Source organism: Trachymyrmex cornetzi, unplaced genomic scaffold (assembly GCF_001594075.2).
Source record: "Trachymyrmex cornetzi isolate Tcor2-1 unplaced genomic scaffold, Tcor1.1 scaffold83, whole genome shotgun sequence".
Classification (NCBI taxonomy): Eukaryota; Metazoa; Arthropoda; class Insecta; order Hymenoptera; family Formicidae; genus Trachymyrmex; species Trachymyrmex cornetzi.
The window spans coordinates 4443656-4459242 of NW_017300169.1; the positions used below are offsets into that span (position 1 = coordinate 4443656).

At 32.8% G+C, this 15587-nt stretch overlaps 1 protein-coding gene across 4 annotated transcripts in view; it reads left to right on the forward strand.

The window, feature by feature from the left end:
* Positions 1–813: 813 nt before the first annotated feature.
* Positions 814–15587, forward strand: part of emp (epithelial membrane protein) — a 55658-nt gene continuing 40884 nt past the window's right edge. For 2 of the 4 annotated variants that reach the window (XR_001940509.1, XM_018519460.1), the window contains exon 1: positions 3223–3297. Coding sequence is in view for 2 of the 4 variants with exons in the window: in XM_018519461.1 (XP_018374963.1) it covers positions 3207–3297 (91 nt within the window). In the remaining 2 variants the exon portion in view is untranslated. Of the gene's footprint in view, positions 1851–3064; positions 3298–15587 lie in introns of those variants that run through there. The other 2 variants (XM_018519462.1, XM_018519461.1) reach the window with 2 other exon arrangements.

A 15587-nucleotide genomic window follows, 5' to 3' on the forward strand; every position in this document is an offset into this window, starting at 1 on the left:
TGATAATATACAGAAAAATACCATTTTATTGCTAAGAAAAGTGATTACTCTATTTTCTTCTTTCTAAGTAATGGTTATCTTAAAAAAAGAATATTTCCTTGATAATACTCTTAAAATATATTTGTTACAAAGTTTAAAAAATTATTATTATATATTTAAAATAAGAAATTAATTTTTTTGAAGAATATATTACAAAATTAATCGAAGAAGCGATTTTATATATAATGAGCAAATCGAATTTATTTTAATTTAATAATCTTGATTAATAGGATTTAGAATTTGTTTTGAATAAATTTGTGATGAACTTTATGATAGATTTGCGGATATATGAACTTTTGAAATATTTGAAACAAATAATTATTGCGTACAGTAATATTTTTTGTGTAATTTATGGTCTTGCATTAATTTTGACAAGGAAATTTTGTTCTATTTATTCGAAAATTTCTATTAGTTTTGACTGATATTTAAATGTCATTTTGAGTCATTTATGTCACACTTCAAGTTGAAGAACTGATATTTTTAACGGGGAAAGATAAAGATGAGAGAAATTAAAAAGCGAATTCCATTCATAAAAGAAACAAAAGCAATATAGGGTCCACGAGCGAGGTAAAACGTTCCTGTGCAACAGTCATGCAGTAGAAGCACCGTAAGGGGGGCCGCGAAGAATGGTGGAGCAACGGCGGTGCAGCAGCAGTTGGAGCAGTAGTAGTAGTAGGCACTGAACGGGCGCACCGAAGGGGGCAAAGTGGAGCGTCAAGTGGGGGCAGAAATAAATCGTTCACCTGAGTGTCGTGCCGTGGATCGGCGATCCCGCAGTGTCTCGGCCGATCTCACATCGATCGCATCACGTTCGCCAGATCGTCCACACTCGCGCCTCCTCTTCGAGGAACACACGTTCCTCGGTTCCGCTCGATTTTGCATTAATTTCATTCCTCTCCTCTCTTTTTCCCTTTTCTCACTTTCTTCTCCGTTTTATTTTCCCCTCGATCTCTCTCGTTGATCTCTCCTCTCTTCGCCTTATCTCTCCTTTTCCTATCTGCATTTCTACATCCCTCCTTCTTCCTAGATCGCATGCCTCTTCCTCGCCGAGGTACATCATCATCGCTGATCGTTCCCACGATCACTGTCGCGACCACCAGCGATCGAGGAGGCAGCAATAGTCGCTGCGTGTACTCCAACTCGTCTCGTGCTCAAATCAGTCACCTCGACGAGAAGTCGGGAGCAGAAATCGCGCGATCTTGGTTGATACCACCGTAAGAGATCATTCGGCCGTGAACGTGAAGGATCCATGGGATATGTCCTGACTTACGAGGAACGTTTCCTCGGGCGACGAGCAAAAACGACGACGAACGATCGGCGCGAGTAAAAAAGAGAGAAGTAAAAGCGCGCTATTTTTTTTTAATACCCGGATCGTACCAGCATCTCCGGTACATAATAACGGCCGACGATCCGACCGGCACACTTAGCGCACCGCGAGAGAAGAACCGACTTTCTCCAGTTGGCAGTCAAGCCGCGCGCGCAAGCCAGCGCTTCGAGGTCGCCGCGAGAAAACGCCGCGTGCCGGGAGGACGAGGTGGACCGTACGCGCGAGTCGTTGAATGAGGTCTCGAAAGAATCTACTTTGACCACTTTGACAAGTCGGTTGTTACTCGTGCATGACGCAGCGTGCCGTCTCAAAGGCGTATCCAGACGCTGTGGAACACTGGAGAGAGAGGAGGCAGAAAGAAAACACACGCGTTCGCGCCTCTTGTGCTGTGATCTCGGGGTGAACGCTCGGTGAACGCCGCTCAGAATGAGGGTGCATCGTGGGATCTGCGCCAAACTGCAGGGCGGTTTCCTCAGACGATGGTGTACGTACAAAATATTTAATCCGTTCGATCGCGACATGAATCGATCGTTTTAGTGTGGAAGTTACTTCAAAGATACAGATGTCCTTCGCTTTGGCTTGAAATTTAAAGAAACTTTTCGCAACCGCGGTTAATGTAAACGCATTCTATCACATCTGTATACACTGAGAGAAGGTGTTTGATATTTGTGATTATTTGTATGGTAAAGATAAACGGCAGCGTCGCTGCGCGTGGTTTAACGCCGAGACACTACCAGTGTCTCCAGATTATAATTAGGAGCTCCATTTTTATGGTTACTATGACTGATATTAACGATAATTATCATTTATGTATAATTCTCTCAAACGTGAAAAAAATGTACTATAAATTATGATAATTTTGAATATTAATACAGTAAAATATCAATTAGAATGTAAATAATGAATAAAATAAACCGTAAATAAATATATTCAGTAAATGCAATCGCATTTATGATCAATATATACTTTTTTTAAAATTAATTTATTACTTATGTGATAATAACTAAAAAATATATTAAGAAAAAACTAAAGATTTTCAAACAGTGTGTGACTATTATTAATTAACAGTATAATTGACTATATTTATATAGTTAAAACAATTATAAATATATAGTAATTCCAAAAAATGGCTATAAATTATAATTAAATTATAATCAATAAATTAGTTGCATTTTTTTCTCTCAGTGTACACTTAACTTATACGAATCCTTTCTGTAAAGAAATGTCTTTTGTAGAGTACCTGTTTTTAATTTATTATTTTTGTGTCAAAATTTCGAATAAAATTAGTAATTATGTTAATTACTGATAATTAATTGTTTACGTTAAATATTTACGTTAGCCGAATACAAATTTTTCTAGCGCAACTGTAAAAATTATCGAGTTATAAAATTTCAACAAATTAGATATTCTCTAGCTAAACTCTGATAAAAAAGAATTGGAAGTATGTACATACACACATAAGGTCTGTTTTTTATTGCTGCACTCTGAACCAGTGCAATAAGTTAAAGTGAAACAAACGTATATTTGTTTCACTTCAACTTATTGCACTGTGTGTACTAGTTCAGAAAATGCGGCAATAAAAAACAGACCTATAATCTTAATTTTAAAAAATATTCAGTTCGATATTTTGAGCATCTGTTGCATACTTCTAAGATGCGTTTACCTTGGTTACGAATAAACAAAACATTGCATGAACACGATAAGCGACTGGATCAACTGGATGTCGAAAAAAGAGTGTCATGTACGTCATGCGCGTTTATCACCGAGGTATTCGAAAATGTTTACACATCAAGTGTGCATATTTGACGATTAAATCGTGTAATGTAACCGATGATTGCTGATGATGAATCGATTGATCAAACGTTATAGTAATACATATTCAAACAGCGATAATGAAATCAACATGAAAGAATTCTGCTGCAGATTTATAGGTAATTCTTAACACACATTTGAATTTCTTACAATAATTCTTGTTGAATTGTTTAAAAATATATTTAATAGTAAACAAATATTATACGATCAATTTGATCGAAAGTCAAAAGTCACAGGCAGTGTAAAAGATTTCGATTTGTGTAATGTTACATCGTTAAACATTACTATGCTTCCTTTAATATTATCTATATTTTATCGATGAAATATTAGTCCATGATATAAAAAAGATTTACATTAAAATTTTATCATGGCGTAACTAAACTATTTTAGGCGGTCTTGAAATTTATATTACAATTATAAAAAAATATAAAATTCTATTTATAATTTTATGTAATCACATAATATGAAAAATATTTTAAGAGAAACACATACATAAAAAATATATGCACACATACATAAAAAATATATGCACACATAAACATATTATTTATAATTGATCATAAATCAAGAATGAACTTAATGCTTAATTTCTTCATTTCCAGATAAGTTGTGGATAATCTTATCCAGGAAATATCTCCATTGTATTCTGGGAGATATCTTTTGGATAAAGTTATTTAGAGGTGAAGAAACTGTCGACTTAGTCGACATTAGTCGACTTTATGACAGGTTAAAATAACTCTTTCATCGTTAAACTTGTGATTAATGTCTTCTGAATGATTCGTGACTGCTTTGATCATCCTTGTGACGTCACGATTATTTTGGAAAGGATAAATCATTAATTTCTTCAATTTACTCATTTCTTTTTTAGATTTTTTTCGCGAGTGGATTCTTATTTTTCAAATCTTGTTTTTTTTTGCTGACGTATTTCTTGGTATGTGGTTTGTCACGTTCAAGAACAGGAATTGAGAATCCGGATCGTCCGAGAGGGCAATTAATTCGATCGTTAATAACAGTCGTTCAAAGAAAAAATTATATAATTCTTCTCTGTAGCAGTCTTTATTTTACCGATCCCGAAAATTATTTACGTACCTATTTTACCGATTTCGCAATTTATTTGCCTCTTTCCACCGGCGTGGCACACCACGTTCGAGAACATGAATCGAGATGTCTGGACCGAGAGGCTGCGATTAATACGATCATCGCGAGTAATGTCACGGCTCTAGTTGCTGCTCTTAATTTGGTTCAATGGATGTGTCATCGCGCATACGGTCGACCACACTGAATCATTGCGATGTATTCAGATGACACTCTGACGTTGCTTCACCTCCTGCCTTTTTCAGCGCCGATGCATTGTCGTCTTCGTCGACGACGATAAAACGTCGACACCTTAAGGACGTTGTCGCCTCACGGCGACACAAGCAAATTCGTAGGCGTTCGCTCAGTTACTTTCACCTCGAGTTCCCGATGTGGTCCGAAGGTTTTTCACTCAGGTATCCGATCCGTTACATCGCTTGCGTGAAATGAAGCGTGGCCTGAAATTATAATTTCAGTGTTGATCGTCGCTGTGTGTGTATGTGTGTGTGTAAAGCACGGATTATTAATTCTTAGGTACCAAAGGGTAAATATTACTCAAGCGTTACTTACTTTACAATACCTTTATAGTTTTAAGGGTACTGTAAAAAGTTTTGATTTCAAAGAAAGTGTATTCATGTATTTACCATGAAATATTTTTTTTTCATAGTATTTGATAAGGGTTAATTCGCAGAAGTTTCCGAAAAATTAGGAAATCTTTCATCAGAATAAGACGAAGCGTGCAGTCAGCTCTTCGTCGAGTAATTTTTAATAGGTGTAATATAAAATGTATATTTTTATATTAAACAAGATTTTATGTTTATTTCATCTCTGTTTCTCAAGTCATCTCAATTAATTCCATCTCTTAATTCTCTTTGATTTCTTTTCTGATTACAGAATGATGAATGTATTGTAGGTACCAATGAATTGTTAAGTTGTCATGTTTTTACGCGCGTTGTCACTCGATAATACGTATTTGCCGTTCAACAAACACGGAGCTTGTCTTCGTGTATCACACTATCATCAGCAAACTCATCAGAGGTAGCTTCAATCGTTGATTGCATGCCTAGTTCGAGAAAGACGTCACGATTGAAGATTAATTCCGACGAAGAGAGTCACGTTACGCTTTTATTATTCTTGCAACCACATGATGATGTAACAGACTATTTCCATAATATTCTTCCTGGATCTCGTCTTTAATAGAACTTTACCTTAACAGAATTTTAATTCTAAAATCTCATGACAAATGCCAACGTCCTGAATTCGTAGAATCACTGACTAGGGATTATCATTCCTTCCTTATGACCTTTATGACATCTTATGTAAGTACTTCGAGGACATGATCATCTTCAAAATGCGCCAAAGACCATATGATCCGAACTAACGATCTCTCTTATATAAGAGTAAAAACGTGAAAAGATGATGAAAGCAAGAAAATAGAGAGAAGTGAAAGAAGAAATTAGAAAAGCGGGAAGAGTTCAAGTCTTCATTGATATGGAAGCAATGGTATTCCAACCTCTTGAGTTAAATAACATTTTGTTATTCTTAACTTCCATCTGTGTCAAAATGTAAATTAATTCATTTCTGTAATTCAAGTCAAAGTAAACATCATCTGTGTGAACTTAATAAATAATAAACTAAATTTGAATTAAATTTAATATTTATATTTTCTTGAGATAAATTATTTAACTCTATTGTTTTACAATTAGTCTAATTAGTATAATGAGTAGGACCTATAAATATGGCAACTTATAAATATGATTAAAAATAACTCAAAGTGGATATAATTTGATATTGTGAATTTAACAATACTTTATGTGATTAGGGAGATTATATTCTAAGTATCTTATCTTTTCCAAGTACTTAACATTTCTTTTCACTCCTTGAAAACATTTTTACATTACCTTAATTACCTGATTATACTTCGTTCAAAGTATAAATCAGTATCGAACGTTAAATTTTTTGCACCCATTGTTCTTGTCAAAGCGATACACACTTACTTGAAAGGTCGGCTGGTCGGCCGGTTCGCTAGCAGAATCAACAATTGCCGCGTTTTCTTTTGTGTCGTGTCAGTCAAAGAATTGCTTGTTTCACATTTGTATTATTCGTTACCAGTCGAACCAGCTTGAGGAGTCGGTCGATTGATCGATCCGCGCCAAAGTCCTCCTGATCGACAATGATAATGATAATGGAAATAACGCTGGCGCAAAAAAAGAAGTTGCGTATCCGCGAATAATTAATAACTAACAAGGTATCATAAATAGTTGACGTCTTTCTCGAGACACGTTATTTGTTTCACTAGAAAACGAACTTTGCGACCATTAGTGTTCATGTCGGCCTCGGACTATCTATCTACGGTCGAGTTCCGCGATCGTTAGCAAAATGCATTGTGTACCTGCCTTCTATCGTTTTTACTTCTCCCCGTGCATGTTCGCACGCATATATAAAGGTATTCGATACGTTTCCACATGGGAATGTCAATCGATATCTCAGCTATGTAGTTGGAATCCTTGGGTCCTTGACTTTATTCTTGAGACAGAAATTAAGTATATTTTAAATAATGTAACACGCTGTAAATTACAAAATTATTTGACGATATATTAATAAATTATAAAATATAACCAATATATTAATAAACTATAAGATATATAACAATATATTAACAATATATATAACAAGTTAAAATTAACGAGAAAGGTGCAAGTATAGAAAAATTAATGATGGAATTTATAAAATTTATTTCAAATATCACGTTGTATCTGAAGCGGTTTTTATATCAATAAAATACACTTTTTTCTTGCAATCCTTTATTAATTAAAAAAAATTTTTATTTCTGTCTTTGCTGAAATTAATATCCTGCTATTTGTAATGAATAGAGATAGGAATAAATGAAATGCCACAATCAATGCGAGAAAATTAGTCGGTGAGAAAAAAAGGATAGAATGTCATTACTGATCAATGCTATTTTTCTTGTTACATCAGTGACACGCTAGGCGTGATAGATGCCTGAGATAGACTGAGATAGATCCAGTATGTTTTACATATTATGTGAATATGTGGTGATTGGCATAAGAACAGGAAGTACTCTTATGTAAGAAGAAGTAATCATTGCACGCAGATATCTACGTGCACGCGCACTTTTTTTCACTTACATATATATGTACCACGACATTTCGTTATACTTTTGTTTGGACAAGAATTCGCTATGTTGAATCCTATTATTGACCCGTCGACGCGTGATGTTTAACACTTATATAGAAATTGTAAACTTCACGGAAAAAGCAATTTCATATTTTCAGCAAACCTCTGTCGGGAAGAATGATAAAATTGTGAGAATATTTATGAGCTATAAATTTAGACACTAAATATTCTTTTTTATCTTTTTCCTCGAATGAATTAAAGAAATATATGTACATATTTTATTAACATAAAAATATTTAAATTTAAATATATATATGTATATAATATACAACATTTTTCCATAACCTTTCTTTTAGTATTCATATATTTATATATTATAATTATAACATGTTATTTATTATTATTATAACGTTTTCATATGTAGAATATTGTAGCATTTATTATTTCTTTCTTTTTTCAAATCGTACTATTTTTCGATGCTTATATTAAAACTCTTTCTACGCAAATTAATTATGAATGGTATGATAATTCTTGTACGGTATGATAAATTCTTCTACAGAAGTGTTACTCGTCCTCAATTTTTTGCTTCCTCGGCGAAAGCGACTAATTTGCTAATATTTTGCCACGAACAGTGCAAATTTAACTTTATGACTATATAGATTAATGATAATAAGGAAAATTTCTATACAACAAAAAGTTTCATCTCCTTCGGCTTTTACTTCGGTACAGAGAAATATTATTACAATTTCCGGTATCGATAATGATATCGTAAACATGAGTAAGCGCTACTGTCCTCACGTTCGAACAGTTGTTTGCTGATCGAAGTAAAGAAAAGGAAAAATTACAAAGCGCGAGCGAAGGTTTTATCGAAGGCTGCCTTATATCTTATAATGTTGAATATCTTGATCCGTAAGACACATACACCTGGTAATGTAGCAAGTATGCGAGATATTGCGATAAGTATATATTTAAACTGGTACGTGTCGCGAATAAATTAAGAATTAATACCAGATGCCGTGTGTTACAGCTCGGTGAATATTTAACAATTCTAAAATATGATTTGCCTCGCGAATTTTGCAATTAATATAGCTCCTTTCTCTGTTTGCGTTATGACAACAGTGATCTAAAAACTGACGGTAGACCGCTGAAACCGGTTTGTCTTTAAGACGGTAGACGCAGCAAGTTTAATTATTGTAGCTCCTTGTCTTTCATGCTCGTGGATCGTGGTAAATTTTTATTCTGTCATTATTCCGAATTTTTTTGGATTAAAGAACAATAATAATTTCACAAGATAAATTTCTTTCGGTGCTCCCTAATACTTTTACTTCTCGCTGATCACGGCGATCAGCAAAAAGAATTGGCGCGTGATCTTTGGCGTTCCGAGTTCAATGAACTCGGCTCCACTCACGCTCCCATTGAATCGTCGAAACAGGGAAACTCGACGTTTCTCATTACGGGCCTCTATTTACGATAGCAATCAACCGCGTGAGGGATTCTCTCTTTACTACGTGCGATTGCAAAATACGCGAGAGAGCGAGCAATGCCGGGATATGCAGAGCACGAAGTTGAGCATTGATGAAATTACTCCGTTCTCTTCCTCGTTCGCTCTCTCATCTCGATAGATGCGGACACGCGGCTCTAGATTTGTGAGCGCTCTTATCTCCCTTCGCTAATCTCGCTTTTGCTTATCTGACGAAATCGGTAGCTCAACTCACGTATATTTGTCGAGAGAATACGAGAAAGTCGATCTTATACGAGTTGCAAATATTTACATTAATTCTCTAATGTTTTCTCAACCATTAGAGCGCTTCATTTTCTTCTTTGAACATTTCGTTTTTCGAAAACTATTCTTGTTTAATGATTTATCGAATTCCCGGTATTTACGAAAAAAAAAAAAACTATTTTGATGAAGTATCTAAAAATTTAGGTCAAGATCTGAAAATAATTTTGGATCAAAGTAACTCTGTAGAAAATTTAGACAATGAGTAATGCTGCAAAAAGTTTCGATATTCTGGTAATCAGCTTGCAACGTTCTACATAATTATTTTGATAATCCAACAATATTATTTTCAGATTTGTATCCTTACAGAAATCCAATACTGGCCAATTTATTATTTAAAGACTTATTCGGAGTATTAAAAGTACTGAAACAGTGTTTAATACTTAAAATAAGTAATTAATTATTCTTTTCGGCTTGTATTAGATTTCTACAAGAGTATGTTCACTGAGAAAAATATCTAGTTAATTAATTGGAATTCTGAAAATGGATGAATCAAAATGTTCTGGTTAAATTTATCAATTCTGGTTGAGACAATCAAATTAATTAGAATCTTCTAGTTCATTCATTTTTAACCAGACATTTTCTCAGTCTAGCTAAATTTTTAGATATACTTTAGTAAAACTATTCTTTCCGTATGGAAAAATGTTATTCTCGACAAGGATAATGGATATCGAGAATATCGCAAAATATGCGATCGGTGATCATCGAAAGTTGAATCTATCGAAGATTAGGTCCTTTGCCTTATAAAGATCTCGCGAAATATTTTCATTTCGAGAACATTGCCGAGGTGGACTTTATGCGCGTGTCGATTGGAGACCGACCAGCTATTACAGCTCAGTGGCCTGGAGACCAACGACTGGCTGCATTATTGGCTCGGTAGGAATGCAGCATTCGATCGGCGAGACGTTGCACGCCGGAACGCACCTCGACCGTACGAAAACCTGCCTTGCAACGCGCCTTTTAACAGCTCGGTACTGGACACGGACGGCTGATGCGGACACGTTGAATCCTTTAGAATCTCGTAATCGCGCGAAATTACGTATTAATAAGCAACGGAAGTACATTGTTTGCGCGTGTTCACATGGACTTTATAACACTTCGACATACGAATGCGCAGTTTACACGCTGAGATATGTATTTCCATGGCGAGAATATTGTTGGAAAGATGTAAACGATTCTTCAGGCGTTTCCTTCGGAAACAGCTTAATTTGTCGAAATGTACTTTCTAGATACGTATCTCAAATTGTTGAAACGTCTCGGTATATCCTTGAATGAAATATATACGGAAAAAAATGTAAAATAATAATAATAAAGTGCTAGAATTCTAGTAAATTTTATGGAATTGGCGGGTCTGTATAGGGATAGACGCTCACTCTTATGTAACATTTACTTTACTTTTCTGGTTAAATAAGTTATCGTTATACAGCCATACTGTAAGGTACTTTTTACATTTCGTAAAATTTTGACAGTTTGTGTTTACAGTTTTGAGAATAATACGATTTTTTTGTAAGGTAATAACCACTTGAATATATTTTTTATCTTACACCTTCTGAATATTTTTACTTTCAGACGAGTAAAGTTTGTCATAATTTCAGCAAAATAGCCAGAATATTTTTACTAAAGATTTAGTAAGGTAAAAATTACTCAACCATTTTTCTCCTTATAGATATTCCTCTGAAATTTTGTGATTTTTTAATGAAATGTTTTGCATGGCATGTAAAATATCGAAAAATTATGTAAAATAATAGATATTATTTTATTGTATTAATACTGTAATAGGTATTATGTAACTATAACTACAGTTAAATAATATTTATTACATTATATTACGTGTAATTTTACTAATTTTCTGAATTTTATCTAACTACACAGTAAAAAAGAAAATATTAATTTTAACATTTTTTACATGTCCCAGGAGATCCACTCTAAATTTTAAGTTAAAGTAACTCATTCGTTTTGTGTTATTTATTAACGAACTAGTAATGTTAAATAATTGACACAATACTTTACATTTATATTTGTTATTTTGACTTTAAGGGTGATTTAAAACTAACATATAAAATAAGTAGAGTACATAGAAGAGTAGTTGCAGTAACTCGTAAAAAAATGTTAATAAAACATTTTTGTTCGTATAATGTGAATGAAAAAATTCTTAGATATTAAATTGACTTATAGATTAATTGAAACAATTGTATTAAAAACACTCAAAATAATATTCAATTTTTGATCGACATACGCAATTGTTAAGTTAGAAAGGTAACATGAATCTAACATATCAAAATGTTACAAAAATAATAATATATCAGTTGTATGTTTATTTTACATTGAAGTAATAATAAAAATGTGGTAACACAAGAAAAATTCTACACATGGACGCACGATTTTTTACTGTGTACGTTTAAGAAAAAATAGAAAAACGAATACATCGGGGTTTAAATACAGGTTTTTGAATACGACGAGGAAGGATAGAAACTACGAATAAAAATAGAGTATTATAGTTGATGCTTGATGTAACTGAGATCTTCACTGTTTTTTACGAGCTTGAGCGAAGTCGAGACAGCGGAAGAAACTTTCGGTTGAAAGGTTAATAAGGAGGGACGACGTAACATGTCACAGATTAGCAGTGACAAATGATGTCCGACGTTGATTACGTCGGCGGTCATATGTCGAAGACATTCCTTACGAGTTCACTTGCATAATGTAATATTAATTTTAACCCTCTGTCGACGATATAAAATTTTCATCCTTTGTCCCGGGTCTTCAAATTTCAGATTTTTGCAGATTTTTATATTGTTCCAGACTGTATACAAGGAAAGAAATGATTTTGAAGAAGTATCTAAAAATTTAGGTAGACGCAGTTCTGAAAATAGCTTTGTTGATCCATCAAAATAATTATGTAGAACACGCAAGCATGATGAGCGATGCTACAAAAAGTTTTGACATTCTAATAACCAGTTTGAGTATACTACATAATTATTTTGATAGTTCAACAAAGTTATTTTCAGATTTGTATCTAGATAGCTAAATTTTTAGATTTTTAGCAAAACCGTTCTTTCTGTGTAAAAATCTAAAAAAATTCTTGCACACTTATGAAGACTTTCACAATATCTTTTTACTACTATAGAAGTTGAATTGTATTTTACTTATTTTTTACAGTTTTATTCATTAGGGTTCATCACAATAAAAAAAATTAATTGTGTCTTTAAAGTCCAACATTGTCGGCGAAGAGTTAAAGAATAAAATTTTGATATTTATTCCTCATTATAACTTCATTCGATTCAGTCTTTTCTCTTCAGAAATTTATATCTGCAGTCTTATCGGTTTAAAAACACCGGAAAGAAATGAAACGCTTTTTTATTCGTTTAAAAAAGAAAATTATATACAAAAAAAGTGAAAAGAAGTTTTAATTTACTTCTCAATGATTCATGATACAGTTTAATTTATTCACTAATAATAAGCAAAATGATAAGAGATATAAGTATCTACGTTTCGTGTAGTGTAGAAAGCAATTTCAATTTTAATGAAAGCATTTTTAATTTCGATGTTTAATGTTAAACAGAGAAAGAAAATGAGAGAGAGAGAGAGAGAGAGAGAGAGAGAGAGAGAGAGAGACCTTTGCATCTTTTCATACTTTCTCTCGGTGTCACTGTATTCTTGACGGCATAGTCTTACTGTCGGCTTAACGACCGTAATCCGCATTCGCTCACGAAGGAATGGATGGATCCGGAGCGGAAACGCGATGTGTCATAATCGTGGAACGCGGACGTGCCTTAACCTCGATTATAGCTCGATTTACGCAAACTGTGCTAGATTAATTAATAACGTCTGACATATGCGTGGTCTTATCGCACGGATCTTCTCGAAAGCGAGCCAACTCGCGCGTTCGCATGAATGTCTGTAGAATTCGCAGAGATTGCGCGACGTGTGACTGCCAGCATTCGCGAAACATGCGTACGTTAACAACGTGACTCAATATTTAAAGAAATCTGGCTGTTACCATAAAATTGTACCATCAAAATTATACTATTAATTATAATATATTTGTAGATTATATTCATTCTTCAGTAGTGTAATTAAAAATCTGATATCAAGTTCTCGAGAAAAACCATTAATTTATTGAAACAATTATTTTTTTTATAAAAGACGTTTATTAAATTTTTACTTAAAAGAATTTGCAAGATTTTTGTAATTATTTATGTATGTAATTCTATTTATCAAAAATTATTTCTTTTTCAATTTTTGAAACAAATTTCATTAATTTAAATTTGATTTATATAAATTTGTAAAAAATATGGTTTTAAAAAAACTCATTGTTAATGTAACTAAATAAAAAATTATCTGAATAAAACGGTGTACAAAGTCTAATAAGTAATGATTAATTATATAATGTCTGAGTTAAATAATAAATCTAATGAGAGAATGGATTACGTTAACATTACGGATATTTGTATAGTTCTTTTGAAGAAGAAAAAAATCATATTTATAATGTTATTCGTGAATACGTTATAAATTAATCGACCTATTGTGTAAAATGAAAAATAAAAATGTTTATTATTTATTTTTATGATTTATCCGCTTATGATGAATAATAATTTTTGTCTTTCAAGTAATGTATTGTTGAATCTGAAGAAAAAGATTTATAAAAGCAATTTACTACTTCGCTTTACATTAAGACGCGGATGGGTATATCATTTAGATATTTAAAAGCGATCGGTGCGGTATAATGAATTCATCTATTAAAGGCGCCCGTAGAGACAGATCGATCTTGAATCACTCTCGAAACTAACTGGACTTTCACTCGGTCTTTTTCGCGCCGACAACGGCTCACGCGCGCACCGTTACTTTTGTATCAGCACCGGCTGAACCGGCGGTCTCGTGGAAAGAAGTGTAATAACACAGTTTCAGCACGGGTAAAAGTTAAGAATAGACATCACAATGAGTAACATCTTTTGCGGCAATTACTGTTAGATGAAAAGATGAGGTTCTCCTTGTAGCTTGAGAAATTACGAAAGTAGCTGGGTCTAAGCTGCGACTTGCTTGCTGCAACGCTTATCTTTACATACAATTCATCTAGTTTCGTAATGCGCCGCGTGAGATGAAGGGAAAAGAAGCAAAAGCCGTTTCTAGCGCCCCACGTGGCAATTACGTGCTTATCCCGAACGCATCTTGGGACGATAGCGCAGTTAGACTAAATCATTTATTATTAAAAAAAAAAACGGAATCATTAGCGTTAAAAGTAAAACATATGGTCAGATTGAATTAAATTTTGTACGCGCACTGTTATGTGCTGTAACTGCTATGTAAAATTTTACATTATTAATCATTACAAGCTGGAGAGGATTTGTTTTGAAAATCTTATAAATTCGAGCTTTTTTTTAAATAAGATTTATTATAATTCGTTATATCTTTGTTTCAAAATATGATAATATTTCAACATCGCTTTAGTGGTTTCTCGTTCTGTAAATGTCAACATTCTCGAAATGATCCATTAACTAATAACATCTTATGATATTTATCTTTCATCATATTATCGATATTGCAATATTATTTCTAAATTATCCGATAAAACTTCTATTTTCTTTTTGAATTCTTAATTCTTATTTTGAAATCGAGTCACTCCTTGTTTTCAATATCAGGACGTGATGTATAGGTATTATTTATGACTATTTTAAGAGAGAATCACACCTTGCTTACTAAGCAAAGATCTTGAGCTCTCATTAGCTGCCTGTAGCGAACAAACTTCAACTTAACTTGTTTATATATGAGAGAAAAAAATGTCGTAATATTGCGAAGCAAGTATTACTTATGACGTCTTCTTTAATATTCATTAGTTATGAAAAAAAATTGATTGTGACGATAAAATATACATTTCTGTGAAACACATCTCATTTATTGTAAAAAAAAATAAAATAGATGGCTCATTTTCTAGGAATAAAATTTTATTTCGCCATGTATAAATAAAGATTTATTTTAACGAAATAAATATACTTTCCATAAATAAATTTTTAAGTATCTTTTTCTCAGTATATTCCATCGAATAAAGTTTAGACGAATAGATTATAGTATTTCTATCCATTTTAATTCTGTAAAATATTACGTTTCGCACGCAATAATGCACTGAAAAAAAATTTATTTCTTAATAAATTATTTCTTAATAAATTATTTCTTAATAAATATTAATAAAAAGAAATACGACAGCTCGATTTGATAAATCAAAACATACAAGGTTGGGCAACGAGCCAGATATTAAAAAAATTTGTTATCTGGTTCGTTGCCCAACCTTATATGTTTTAATAAATATTATTTTTAATCTTTATAAGTAAATATTTACTGAATAATTAACATATATTCATTTAAACAAGAAAAACTACAAGTAAATATCTACTTACAAAAAAATATTCAAAAAAGTATTTATTA